At 41.0% G+C, this 13,295-nt stretch overlaps 1 protein-coding gene across 1 annotated transcript; it reads right to left on the reverse strand.

Moving 5' to 3' along the window:
• Positions 1–2,324: 2,324 nt before the first annotated feature.
• On the reverse strand, positions 2,325–2,915 carry LOC142945186 (small integral membrane protein 36-like). Its single transcript, XM_076086608.1, has one exon. It carries the CDS (start codon positions 2,913–2,915, stop codon positions 2,613–2,615), a length of 303 nt encoding a protein of 100 aa, XP_075942723.1. The 3' UTR covers positions 2,325–2,612.
• Between the last annotated feature and the right edge of the window lie 10,380 nt (positions 2,916–13,295).

The raw sequence follows: 13,295 nt of genomic DNA on the forward strand, positions 1-13,295 counted from the left end.
TAATAGATCAAACTGTTTCTCTCTCATTCATCACCGGTTTCTGCTGGTTTCTCAGAAGTAGCGGGATTACTTTGAGCTCCAGGTTTCTGTCCACGTTCACGGAGACTTCTCAGAGCTACGGGATCTATTTCGGTTGAGGTGCTGGCAGCTCAAACGGCACCAAGCTGTACTCGCATGTGTGGAATAATCAGAGACCGCTTTTTACAGAACTCTCTTTTTGTCACTAATCAGAAAATCAACACGAAAAAAATTCCCCATGTTTTTATTAATGTAATGTTGTATAAATCAGACTATGAATGCTGTGTGAACAAACCCCTCTGTGTTAACCTTCAGCACACAGAGAGGAATGAAAGTGTAACGTTTGGTGTATGTAAGAGCTGCTGGAGTGGAGATGTATGGATCAGTCTGAGAAAAAAACTCATTTTAAAGATATCTTTTGTTAAATTATAGACATTTTCAAGACACTAGAGGTGAATAGGGTAAAATAATTAACTAAATGTAATTTTTAAATATGCAAATTAGGCATTCTCTAACGGGAAATGTTGGTGAATTTAGAAGAATAGATAAACTAAGTAGTAAAATAAACACCTTAATGTGTATCTATGATGTTTTTTTTCTCTAAATTGAATGAAAAACGATGTTTTTGCCCGTAGTGTCTCCCTTTCAGTCGTTTTTAGCGCTGAGTATATAAAAATCTGTTACCCAGCCGCCACTACAACTTGTAATATATTTACTAACCATTTCATAAAGTATTATAATCATCAGTTGCAGCTTTATAACAGCCATCCAGATATTGTTTATAGACGGTTTAATTAACTGTAACTGTCAATTTACCATTTATTAATGATGTTTACACTGTAAAAAATAAGTTAACAACAACAAATACAAAGTGTTTCTGTTTTTAATAAGTAAAACAAATCTGCCAATAGAACAAGTGAAAATTGGCTTGGTAAGAAGAAATAAGATGTAATATTTAGGCCTCTCAAGATAAAGAAGAGATCTTGAAATTAGCTGGTGAATCTGATATGAACTATGAGATATTTTCATGACAGACAAACATGCAAACAGCAGCGTGACAGCTTCACTTCAACTGTACTCAGTCTACTTATCAAACACAGCTAGCACGTGCTTCATTCTTGCTCACACAAAACGTTTGCATGTTTCATTCACCATATCTGCACTTGAGTGATATGAGCCGATACGAGAGACAAAAGAAAAAGCTTTCAAAGCCTTTTCTTTATGTTGCTTATCTGTTCATCATCCCTGTTGAAATGTAAGCGTTCAGCCATAGTTGTGCCAGCACAGCGCTGAATCGATCGAAGGCTTAACATCTTCCCGGTAGCGGTTGGGGCGATTAAAGACAAAGGTCTCAAAAAAAGAGCGTACAGACGTCGCAGGTCAGGACCTCGATCTGAGAGCTTTCACCCATCGGTCTGTCCTTTCTAAAGCACAGCGGGAACATCACACTTCCTGGAGTTATGTAAGATGTTAACGTCCGTCCAGATTTAACCAAATGTTAAACGCTAATCCCTGAATGGCAGCCGATCAAAAGCAATGCAATCCATGTGGTTTTATCTGTTGTTGAAGAGGAATCAAATCCAAAGATGTCAAGGTGCGACGAGTATTTCCCCGGCTTAAAGGTTCTTGTTTGCATGGGTGGATTATGAGACGATGCGACCCTTGGATATGCAAAAGGCCCGACCACCACTTCAAGACACGCACACTTCATAGCTGTTTAGCCTCTTTTTGATGTGGTTTTGCATCTCTCTGTAGTTGATTTGTGTAACTTTGTAGGCTAATAGTTTTGGTCTTTTTATAGTAATTTGTGTGTGGTGATTTTGCCCCCTTTTCAGTCGTTTTGCATGTTTTTGTAATTTTGTGTCTGTTTGTAGTTGTTCTGCTTATCTTTGTGGTTGTCTTGCCCCTTCTTAGTCATTGTGAGCCTCTTTGTGGTCTCTTTGCAGCTTTTTGCATCTCTTTATAGTCTTTTGAGTCTCTTTGTAGTTGTTTTATTTCTCTTTGTAATATTTTTGTGTCTCTTTGTGGTTGCTTTATGTTTCTTCGTGGTCATTTTGAGTCTCTTTGTCGTTGATCTGTATATTTTTTGTGGTCATTTCAGTCTCTTAGTGGTTGGTACATGTCCCTTTTAGTGACACAGGCCCCGACACTTTGGCCTGTGCCCGGTCATCCATTCTTGTTTGTTCTCAAATGCCTCATTTAAAATCTAAAAAGAGCCACAGACGTTAAGACTCTGATTAAGTTCTTCCTCTACTTCACCTCTCTGTGTGTTTTGCTAACCCTAACCTTAATCCTAAAGCCTGTCTCTCAACCCAACTCAACAGAACTTCCCTCTTTATTCCTTTGTTCTTTATCAGTTGTGATATTTGTGCAGGCTTCGGCTTGAGATCCTTGAGAGAAAGAAGGATTTCACATCCAAACACACAACTCAAACTCAGTCAAACTCTCTCTTACCGTGCCAGACTGGTCGTGTGTAGGTAAAATCCTAGCATTGTCCCAGCGAGAAACAAAGAGATGTTAAAAAAGAAACGTACATCCAAAAAAAAGAAAAAGAAAAGTTGTGTATATACAAAGGTGAGTCCGATGAGTCTCGCTCAGACCATCGTGCTCTTCTTCTCCCTGAAGTCCGCATGCGTTGGCTCATGGTAGGTTGTGATCATGTTGGCCGAGTCCCACCGTCCCTTCGGGGCCGGAGAGCTCTGCATCACCACCAGCCTGATGGGAGACTGGGTCGGCTGCGGGTCCGGGGCGTACTCCTTGCTGGGATCTTTGCCCCGGCAGTCGTACATGATACACGATATCAGGAAGACGAGGAGCAAGATTACGTAGCTGGCGATGAGGATGCAAAGGTTTAAAGTGACGGGGTCGATCTCCTGGTAGTTTTCCAGAAAGCCCATGGTGCCTGCTTCATGCTGGGCGGCCCGAGGCCTCGAAAGAACAAGCAAGGGAGGTAAGAGAAGGTAGAAGGTATCAACGGCTTGGACTGAGAAACACTGAACCAGCCTGGTGACAGCAGGGCTTTCTCCCTCTCTGTCCTCTTCAATCTGTCTCCCTCCCTCCCTCCCTCCCTGGCTTCTGTCTCTCACCTCTCTGTTTCACATGAGCGCCGTGGATACATGGCTTTGTGGTAAAAATACTTTAATCCCCGCCACTCGTCCTCCAACCTTGAATTCCTGCGATCAATGGCTTCCCTTTAATAACTTAAGCTCCAGTTGTAACTCGGCAATTGTGACAGACTGTGTTATATCATCTGCTAGCGAATGGACATTAATTAATGTGTATGTGACGTATTTGAGTGCTTGTGTGTGTGTGTGTGTGTGTGTGTGTGTGTGTGTGTGTGGTGTGTAATCTTAATCTTGATTGTGAGTGGGGATTGACGGAGGAGGCCATCTGGCCGGAGAGCGTGGCTAAAAAAGGCACTCGGAAAATGCTAACATGCTAGCAGAAGACTTTATCAACCACAGGACACGAGAAAGACATTTCTCGCCATAATCTATGACCTAGCATCATTTTGTCCAAACTCTAATCTGGAGAGATTACAGCAGCCTTCTTCTTCCCCTGTGTGTCAGACCCGTCACTGCATACCAGGAAATCAGAGACGGGATTATCTGCAAACTCCTCTGGGTCATAATCTCCAGTGATGCATGACGAAGCATGACACGATTTGCAGGCATGAAAAACAAACGAGTGGAGTTTCATGTGTCTCAACAAGTCGTCTGCACTGTACCTGTTGTTGTGGTGCAGTTATTGGGGATTACTGAGAGACAGCAGGGGGCAGCAATTAGCAATGTTAGCAGTGGGAGTAGAATGAGAAGGAGCAGAGCTGGAGGCTGACCTTTGACCCAGACAAACACTTCAGGAGCCGGGGAGAGGGGAACACACGGAGCACAAATAGAGCAATAACTCACACTGGCGTGGAACATAAAGACAATTTGATTACAAGCACAATGTTTCTGTACATTATGTTTACATTATAAGCATCTGTTGCAGATGCACAATTAAGGCTGTGTCCCAGTTCCATTCTGCACACTGATTCTAAGCAGGTTTTGAGACAGAATTAAAAATATTAAAACAAAATAAATGAATGAAAAACTTGGCATGTATACACTTGATATGTGAGAGTGCTGGTTATGGACAATATTGTCCTTAATGCTATTCACAAAGGACGAGGAGACGTGGCTCCAGATGCATAACAGAAAAAGAAATACAGTGGACCACAATAACTGGACCGTAATGTACTAAATGAACATCATGCTGTATTGAAGAAGACTTGAAACTAGAGATTGAGACCATAAACTCATGTTTACAATGTTTACTGAGGTAATAAATCAAGAGAGAAGTAGAGTCATTTTCTCATAGACTTCTATACAACCAGAGGAGGGAGTATAGTTGCAAGCTTCAGCCATGTGGACAAAATATCTACGTCATCCCTAGAGACAGAGACATTTTAAACTACATGATTTTATAAGCATGCAAGATTTTAAATGCAGGATTAAGGATCATGTGAGTACTGGATTGTCCTGACGCTGAATGACAATTGTTTGGTTGATGCTGGTTTGATTGAAGTCTGTCGTCTCTTATTTTATGTAAGTTGTTTTTATGTTGTTTTTAACCTTTTGCTGTTTTGCTTTTTTAAAATCTGTGTTTGTGTCTTTATATGGCACTATACTGGCTAAATACAGGTTCAATTATTGATTTATTATTGTGATGCATCAACAGAGCAGGTTCTGACTTGTAAACTACAGGTGTCATCTACAATATGTTACAAAAACAAAAGAACTTCTTCCAGGTTTTGAATCTTTTGCAGCTGAAATCCTTGATAGTTGGCATCTTTACTCATAAATATATAAAGCCAACAGGGCAGCACACGGTGGGGTTTTCTCTCCCCAGCAAGAAAAGTATTCACAACATAAACAAAAGGAGCATGAAATGGAGCACTAATCTGCTCGAGCTCTGCAGCAGAACAAACTCTGTTCGTCATGATGTTTCCTGCCTGCTGTGTCTGTAACAGCAGATGTGCACATGTGCAGCTGCAGAGCAGAGAGCGACCTCGCTCCTCTCCTCGTGTTAAGACTCTAATCCCTCTGCATGTTCCAGCTCACATCCAGTGAAAAAAAACGAAAAACGATGACCCAGTCAACATCTGGAGGGGTCAAAGTGCACGCTGTCAGCGACGATGACTGCATCATTTCCACTTTTTCCTCTTCATAACATGTGTCATTTGCTCATGATGATTGATTGCCGTTCATGTAATAACAAGGATTATCAGAAAGGTTTCATAATGCATCGGTCGGGATTAACCGTCTCCAGCGCTGATGTCATTCGGGTTCAACCTTTGTGGCTCATTCTTTTTTTTTTAAAGTTGCTCTGGTGTCCGAAGAAGACACAAATTAATTTAAAAAACTGCCATAAAAATATAATATGATCTTATTTTACACTTCTACTCAGTCCTGATCATAATAACTACCAAGTATTCATAAAGTTTTAGGATTTGAAGCCTTTAAATGTCAGTTTGTTTACATGATGCCACTGTTGTTATGAACAAACACAAACATGTAATTGTTATCTGGATACTCGATTTTGAAGCCGGGGCTCTGAATTAAAAGCCTGATATGATAATAAATAAGTATATACTGTCATAGCCATGGGATCAAACATCGTGGTTTTAATGGGTTTCAATGGGGACATTTCTGTCTGTATTTTAGCTACACAGGTTATCATAGACTTATAGGAGCTAAGGTTGAACTTCCAAAATTCAATAAAAAGATACTCTCCCACCCTTGCCACAATGTGCCTTTTGCATTAACACGGCCAAAACTAACAAAAAATGTAAAAGACAAAAATGTCCCTGTGAGGCAACGGAGTAAAATCACTTCTTTTTAAGATTTCGTAAGATGCAACACAGTTCACTCCCCGTAGAGCGCTTGTTTTTTTAAAGATATTAAACTATCATTGAGCATGAACATGATGGATCTTTATATTCTGAAATGTGCTTATTCGGCCCCACAAGACAGGATAGTTGGAATCTAACAATCAGCACTATTGGCTGCCAAGGAAATGTACCATTGACCTCAAACTGATCATTAATACTTAAAATGGCAGGTTGGGCTTATAAAGTATTTGCCTTTTCACAATGATTATTACAATATAACAGGGAAAGCGTAAAAAAATATGGCATTTCCATATTCAGTTTGAGATTTTATGATTCTGTTAATGATGTGGAGTAAAAGCAACATATATAATACAATAATGACAAAACAAAGTGAAGCATAAACTGCTTGAGAAAATGTATAAAAGTACTTAGCATGATTCCAATTTTTCTTACATTTACACAAAAAGTGATACTGGTCTTGCAGACAATTGTCAATGCAACTATTATAGACCCTCTTTTGTATAAGTGTGATATGTCCGTATGAATAAAGAAACAGAAAAGATTTAGAGCTCTAAAAACGTCAGCGTGTCAGAGGAAGAGTGGTGTTTCTGTCCCGGGGATGTTTGTGTTGTTGTGGTCTCGGGGAATGATTAGCTCAGAGGATGTAATAGGTTTGTCCGTGTGTGTGTGTGTGTGTGTGTGTGTGTGTGTGTGTGTGTGTGTGTGTGTGTGTGTGTGTGTGTGTGTGTGTGTGTGTGTGTGTGTGTGTGTGTGTGTGTGTGTGTGTGTGTGTGTGTACCAGGCCTCTTGGGTGGAGTTTCTCCTGCTCATATCTTGGAGATAGATCTTCCCCAGCGCCAGACGCTGGTGCCAGGGAGTCCGGACCTGGAGACGAGGCAACAGGGAGAGAGATGGCGAAAGGATGTGTTGACAAACCCTGCAGGAGCCTTCAGCTGTTTTCGGACCGAGACGGGTCGAGGGATGTTCAGAGTTTGTCTCAGTCTCTCAGCCGTGAAGCCCCAGCTGGTTGTTTGTTCATTTTCACAGCGTGAAGCCGAGTCCTCCCCTCGATCAGACACACCGTGACCTGGCCTCTGATCTCACACCGTCAACCAACCCGAAAAACAAATGAGGAGCAGGAGACAAGCAATGTCCCCCCCGATGTGAACTTACACAGGGGAACATCTGGGACGTTTTAGTGCTCATAGTTTCCCCTTGGCTGTATTATATGTGGAGTAAAAAGGCTGATGAATAACTCCGGTTTTCTATAGCTTACACCAAAAATAAGTTATAAACATGTTAAAATACTGACAATATCTAAACGCTGCTTACGTAAGGCATCAGTAATAATAATCAACAACATCCTCTGGTGGGATGGTATTAGTTTTAGAGGTACTGGGTTATAAACCAAAGCATTGGAGGAATTAGAAGTTATTAAAACACATCCTGAGAGAAACAAAAAGGTCTGCATCAAATTTCATGACTATCCATCCAGCGGCTGTCGAAACTTTTTTACTTATGACTACGAAAGTATCCCTTGTGGTGGCGCTAGAGGAAAAAATCAGAGGAATCTCCAAAGTCACTGGGATTCATCCTCTGGGGAACATCAATGTCTGGACCAAAAGTCCATGTTAAGCAACGCGATGGCTGCTGAGGTATTTCCAACTGGAGCAAATTAAGCGGTGGTCCGACCGAAATTCTCCTCCCTTAAGTCATGCTGCAATACCGGGACTAAAGTTCATTTCAATAACAGGCTAAATGTCATTAGTGACAGTAGCAGCAGGAGGCCAGCCACACATTGGTTGGTGGACTATGGTTTAGAAGCGTCCGTTTTGAAATTTGGCACTTTATGGCCATCTTGGTTTTTTGCAACCAGTAGTACCAAAAGGGGGTGGAGCTAAGTACAACCGAAAGCTGTATAAGATATTTTTGGGTGACCAAAATTTGACAATTAACTTTTCTGATCTGAATACACGCTGTGAAAGGGTTAAAGTTTTAAGACAAAAACACGGACGACCCACAGACCGGACAACACCATTGAGCTACCTGTCAATCACTAGCCCCGCCCTAAAGCATCCCCTGCTTTATGGTCTGTTTGACTCTAAATGGACCATAATGTACTAAATGAACATCATGCTGTATTGAAGAAGACTTGAAACTAGAGATTGAGACCATAAACTCATGTTTACAATGTTTACTCAGGTAATAATACACATTTCCAGATTCTTCTCATACCATTTCTAAATTAACAATTATTTCACATCCTAAAGAAATAAATCTCTGCATGACTTTCTTTAAAATTCAGTCTTATCTGTGACATTTAAACTGCAGTGGATCCAATCCAACAACAGTAACATCTGGTTCATCTCTGTCAGTTGAATAGCCTTCTACATTTGTGAACTTAGGTTCCCTCTGGTCATGGTAAGAAGATGTTGTGTTACACAACAAAACAGTTCTGGTTACATTCCACCATTCATGTTCTTTTAACTGGGAATCAACCCAGCGTCCTTTACTGGGCCAAAGGGGGGGGGGGTATCTAGTTCAGTCTGAAGTGGCCTGCAGGTCAGAGGGCACTTGAGAGGAGGGAGGTGATGTGGTGAACGTGATCCTTCGTCTCCTGTTTGAGTTACTGCAGAGACGCTCAGCGAGGAGGTGCTGTTACCCGACCAGGAGACAGCTGAGAGGAGCTCCTGCTGCGCTGCTATCTGAGCTGCAGACTCAACAAACTGACTTTTATATAGTGTTTCTTTTTACGTGTGAAAATACAACAAACATTTACTTGTTTTAGAGTCCCACAAAGGACTTGGCTGTTAAACATTTCATAATATCTAATTTATTAGACTATATCTGGTCCGACCATATCACATAGCCAGATATCGAACCCCTTTTAGGTGTCAAACTGCTCTATCAGTTCCACTTTGCTTCTCTCTCTGATGATGACCTCATCTTAAACATGCAGCAGCAGCAGCAGCAGAAGAAGAAGGCTGGAGGAGGGTGGGGTCTCACCTCTCGGACGGCGTTGACGGACGGGGCCGAGGATCTTGCAGATCTGATAAAGGCCCAAAGAGAGCCCTTTCCTTCCTGAGCGGCGGACTGTTTGTGTTGGAGTGTTCTGCGTCTCTTCTTCTGGGTGTGGGAACCTGCTCCTCCCAGAGTTCATGACTTCCTCTTCGTCGCAGGGCCGGCCACCAGCCTGCATGTGTTTTCATTCAGAGGATCGTATACTGGCCTTTAAAACCCGGCAGTGTATCCACCTTCATTCCCTGTGTTTTTATATGTGCACAGTGTTAAATAATGAAGATAAATATGGATGTTGATACATTTAAAAGTCGTTAATTGTATAATTTGTATGTAATGCATTGATGGAGCTGCTTTAACATTGTTCACTGTTTAATATAAATAATGTTTTTTTAACGTGGGTTGTTGGGTGATAGCACTGCATCATGTTTATAACTCAGAATAAAAAAGAGGCTTGATAGAAATCAAGAAATAATAGAAGTTTGTTTTATGATGGTAAAACAGGTGAAGAGTTTACGTTCCCGAAAACGAAAAAACAAAAAAATGCATTCATTACAGAACAAATATCCATCCATCCATTATCTTTAACCCCTTATCCTGTTTAGAGTAATCAATAAACTATTAAATACAATTAGACAGTTCATCAAATTAAATAATAAAAAAGATAATAATGAATAATAGGAATACAGTACTATACAGTAAACCCAGGTTTTTACAGTGACATTACTGTAATATACAATAAAAGTAAAATACAGTTACTGTACTGTAAACTTGAATTACAGTGTCGCCAGTAAGTTACTGTACCAACCCATTAAAATGTCTAACAGTGTACTCGTACACTCTCAGAACACAGAGGAAAAAACAAGACAAAAGTCTTCAAACTCTTTTCAAACATTTATACATTCACATTATAATTCAGTTTAGATGTTTTTTCAATGCAAATTATTCTCTTTTCGCTCGTAAATTCCAGAGGAATAAATTTCCCTAATTGATGACATACGCTGTGTGTGTGTTTTTCCTTCCAGCTTTGTCTCGGTTTAAATCAAATGTCTGCAGCTCACATTCACACCCAGTCTGAAGCAGCAGGGAGCTGTAAAACTGACTCCTCGCCATTGTCCCGTGTACGTCATCACAACAGCTTGTACGTTCCTTCCCAGAGCGACGCTCAGAGGAATGTCCACAGCACCCCGAGACATCATCAAAACACACCTCCCCCACCGGGGCCCTCAGTGATGCTGGTTACACTCACTCTGGAGGATGAAGAGGGGGGGGGGGGGGGGGCTGTGAATGGGTCTGGTTCTCTTGATGACGGGGAACCAGAGTGGCGACCTGCTGCTTTTATGGGGCCCACAACATGCAGAAAGCGGAACATGAGCTATATGTCCAGGCTGCCACTGGGTGTCTCAGAGGTGATTTCAGCAGGCTGACATGCTCACTATGTCAAAGGGTTAGTTCAGATATTTTAAAGTGTGGTTGTGTGAGGTTCTCTTTCATAGTCAGGTTACCTGCAGTAGATGGAGGTCTACACTGACCCAGTTTAAGGGACCGCCTGGACTTTCAGGAGGACACCATTGGTCTACAATGTTTCTCTGTATCTGCTGCATGTGTCCTTATACAATCATGCAAATGCTTTAGCTTCAACAAGCCTGTAAGTTGCTGGAATGTCAACCTATTTCAGCAACGTATCCTCACACAACTGTTCGTTTGATCATTCAATGATCGTTCAAGAAGTTACTTTTTGTTTTCCTACCAAAGCCAGCACCACGTGTCAATTCACGCTTGTTACATGCATACGGCCTTTTGAAGATGAACTTCCGTCTTCAAAGGAAACTACTCAGTTCGGGTTTAGGTAACACAACTACTTGTCTTGGTGTTGAAAAAAAAAGGGTTGTTTGGGTTAACGGAAGTGCCGTTACTGAAGTACATTAATTACGTGACAAATAAATCAACATTGTCGTTTCACAACGAGGATTGAACAACGGTGTCCTGGCTTCTGGACTTCTGTCACTTTTGGTTGCAAAAAAACAAGATGGCAACGGCGAGAAACCAAAATGGCGGCAGCCAAAACCAAGATGGTGACAGCCAAGATTTCAAAATGGCAACGGCCAAAATGCGGAATTTGATGCTTCAAAACATCAGTCCACAAACCAATGGGCGACGTCACAGTGACTACATCCACATACTAAGTAACATTAATTGATTGTTTTACCAACAGCAAACCAAATGGTTCAGTCTGTACAATTATTTGTTTATATTGACACTTTCATTATTGAATCCTTTGATGTAATAGGGAAATTACCAAGAAAGCAGGAATATTTATCATAAAAACATCATAGATTCAGTTTATTTCAATGATTGTCAAAGTAATTGAGAGTTCACACCCATGAGCGGTGTGCTAAGAAATCGTTGAGATGGCACATTAGCTTTCCATTAAATTGCTTTTAATCTTTTCCTTTCTTGTACCCGTCACCTCATAATTAAACCCAGAGGTGTAGTACTGTCAAAACTCATCCTTTGTTACATTTTCCTCCTCGAGAGCACATCTCTAATTTACAGATGACAGTTTGTAACCTCCTGAATTTATTAAAAACATCACATTGAGTGGTTTGAAAGTGATTTTATATGTTTACAGACAACAAGGCTTGTAAGAACATGAAAGGAAGATTTCTTTTGTACATTAAAGCTGTTGCACATCACAGTTTCCATCCCTTTTATTGAGAGCGACGCCACATCTGAATCCTCTTTTTACAGTGTGAAGATTGTGGTCGACAGAGAAGGAAGAAGAACGCAAAACCCACAAGAGAACAAAAGGAAAGTTAACACCCCGATGTCACTACCGTCATGCATCGAGAATGATTAGGTCCATATGCGTCAGGAGAGAAAATCTAATCAAATCAAACTCTCTTTACAGGCTGTTTGTTTGGCTTTTTCCACCGCACTGTGATCGGTATCATCTCCTCTGACGCACATGCGTTGCAAAAGACGGGAACATTGCACACATGACTCATGTGTCGGCCTCCCCACTGTACAAGAGTGATGAGATATTGTAGACGGCTCAGAGGCATCAGCAAATCAAAAAGCCTGTTTTTATAAAGTATAAATTTAATTCTAGATGGATTTCCTGTTCCTTTTCTGAGTTAATCAAAGATATGCCCCTACTTTGCCGACGTTGCTCGCCTGTTACATAAATGTGTGACTAGAGCACGTAAAGCAGCTGAACACTGTGTCAGTGGTCAGCTATGATGTTGAATTCTCCCTTTTTGTCGTGTTCCTCTGCAAGTCTTTTCTTTTTAACATTACTGTTAAAACGCGTTGAACGCGGTGTCTTCTGGTTCAAAGTCCTGTTTGTTGGACCCATGCACTTCCTCTTTCTTCGTCTTTTTGGATATTTTAAGGTACCTCACATGCTCTGACTTTTGCTTTGTCACATCAATGCATTTATTTTGTGTGTCCCCCACAAATAAGGATCCTAATTGACTTTACATTGACATTATTTTCGTGCTGAGCAACACGATAAAAAACGATAAATTTGTGTCCATGTACATGAAACCAAATCCCATTTTTGTGACTATTTCACAAAACTGCTATACTGGGCTGTAAATAGGTGATGTCTTTCAGATAAACGTCAGCAGTAACTTCGTCATTGCCCTTTGTCTTCCACTGAAGCAGTAATGAACATCACATGCAGGCATGAGAACAATCAAGTACAGCATGTTCTTGTAATAACTGGGAGCAGATCTCAGAGGGGCTCCGATCAGGACTCTCTTCCTAACGATGGCCCCCCAAGACGGAGTGGAACATTTTTTTGTTCTTCAGAAATCTTGTGCAATGTTCAGCCACTGTGTGAAAGAACGGGGGGGGGGGGGGGGGGAACACAAGTACCATTTTCACCATTTTATAATGTAGAGCATGTGTCCACACACAAGGTACTGGAACTCAATCCTTCCACTTCAGTCAGGGGGACACATCAGCATAGAAGGCTTAAGGAATGTATACATAAAGTAGAAGCAGTGAAAAGGCAATAAATAATGGGTTTAAGATTGAGATAAGTCCAGTCGTGTTTTGTATGATTCATCTGATAAATGAGAAACACTCCCACATCTGTTTCCAAGCATGAAGCCCCTCCCTACACAAAATAAAATATGCTTTTTTTTTTTCTTTTGTTTAATTGGGCTTTCTGAAGAAGGTTTTTGGGGCAAAAGTTTGACCATTCATGAAAAATGACATGTAGATTGTACTCAGGAGATCTAAAGGAAGCAGTCAGCTTTAACTCAAGCCAGAACCAAACACGGTGAAGCTGCATTAGCTCACTGCACACCGATGGAAACAACGACCTGATGATCTTAAATGTGTTGAAACTTTTGACACTTTCTATTCAGAGTTCAAT

The sequence above is a fragment of the Anarhichas minor genome, unplaced genomic scaffold, assembly GCF_050575085.1.
Source record: "Anarhichas minor isolate MPS153535 unplaced genomic scaffold, ASM5057508v1 ptg000007l, whole genome shotgun sequence".
Lineage (NCBI taxonomy): Eukaryota > Metazoa > Chordata > Actinopteri > Perciformes > Anarhichadidae > Anarhichas > Anarhichas minor.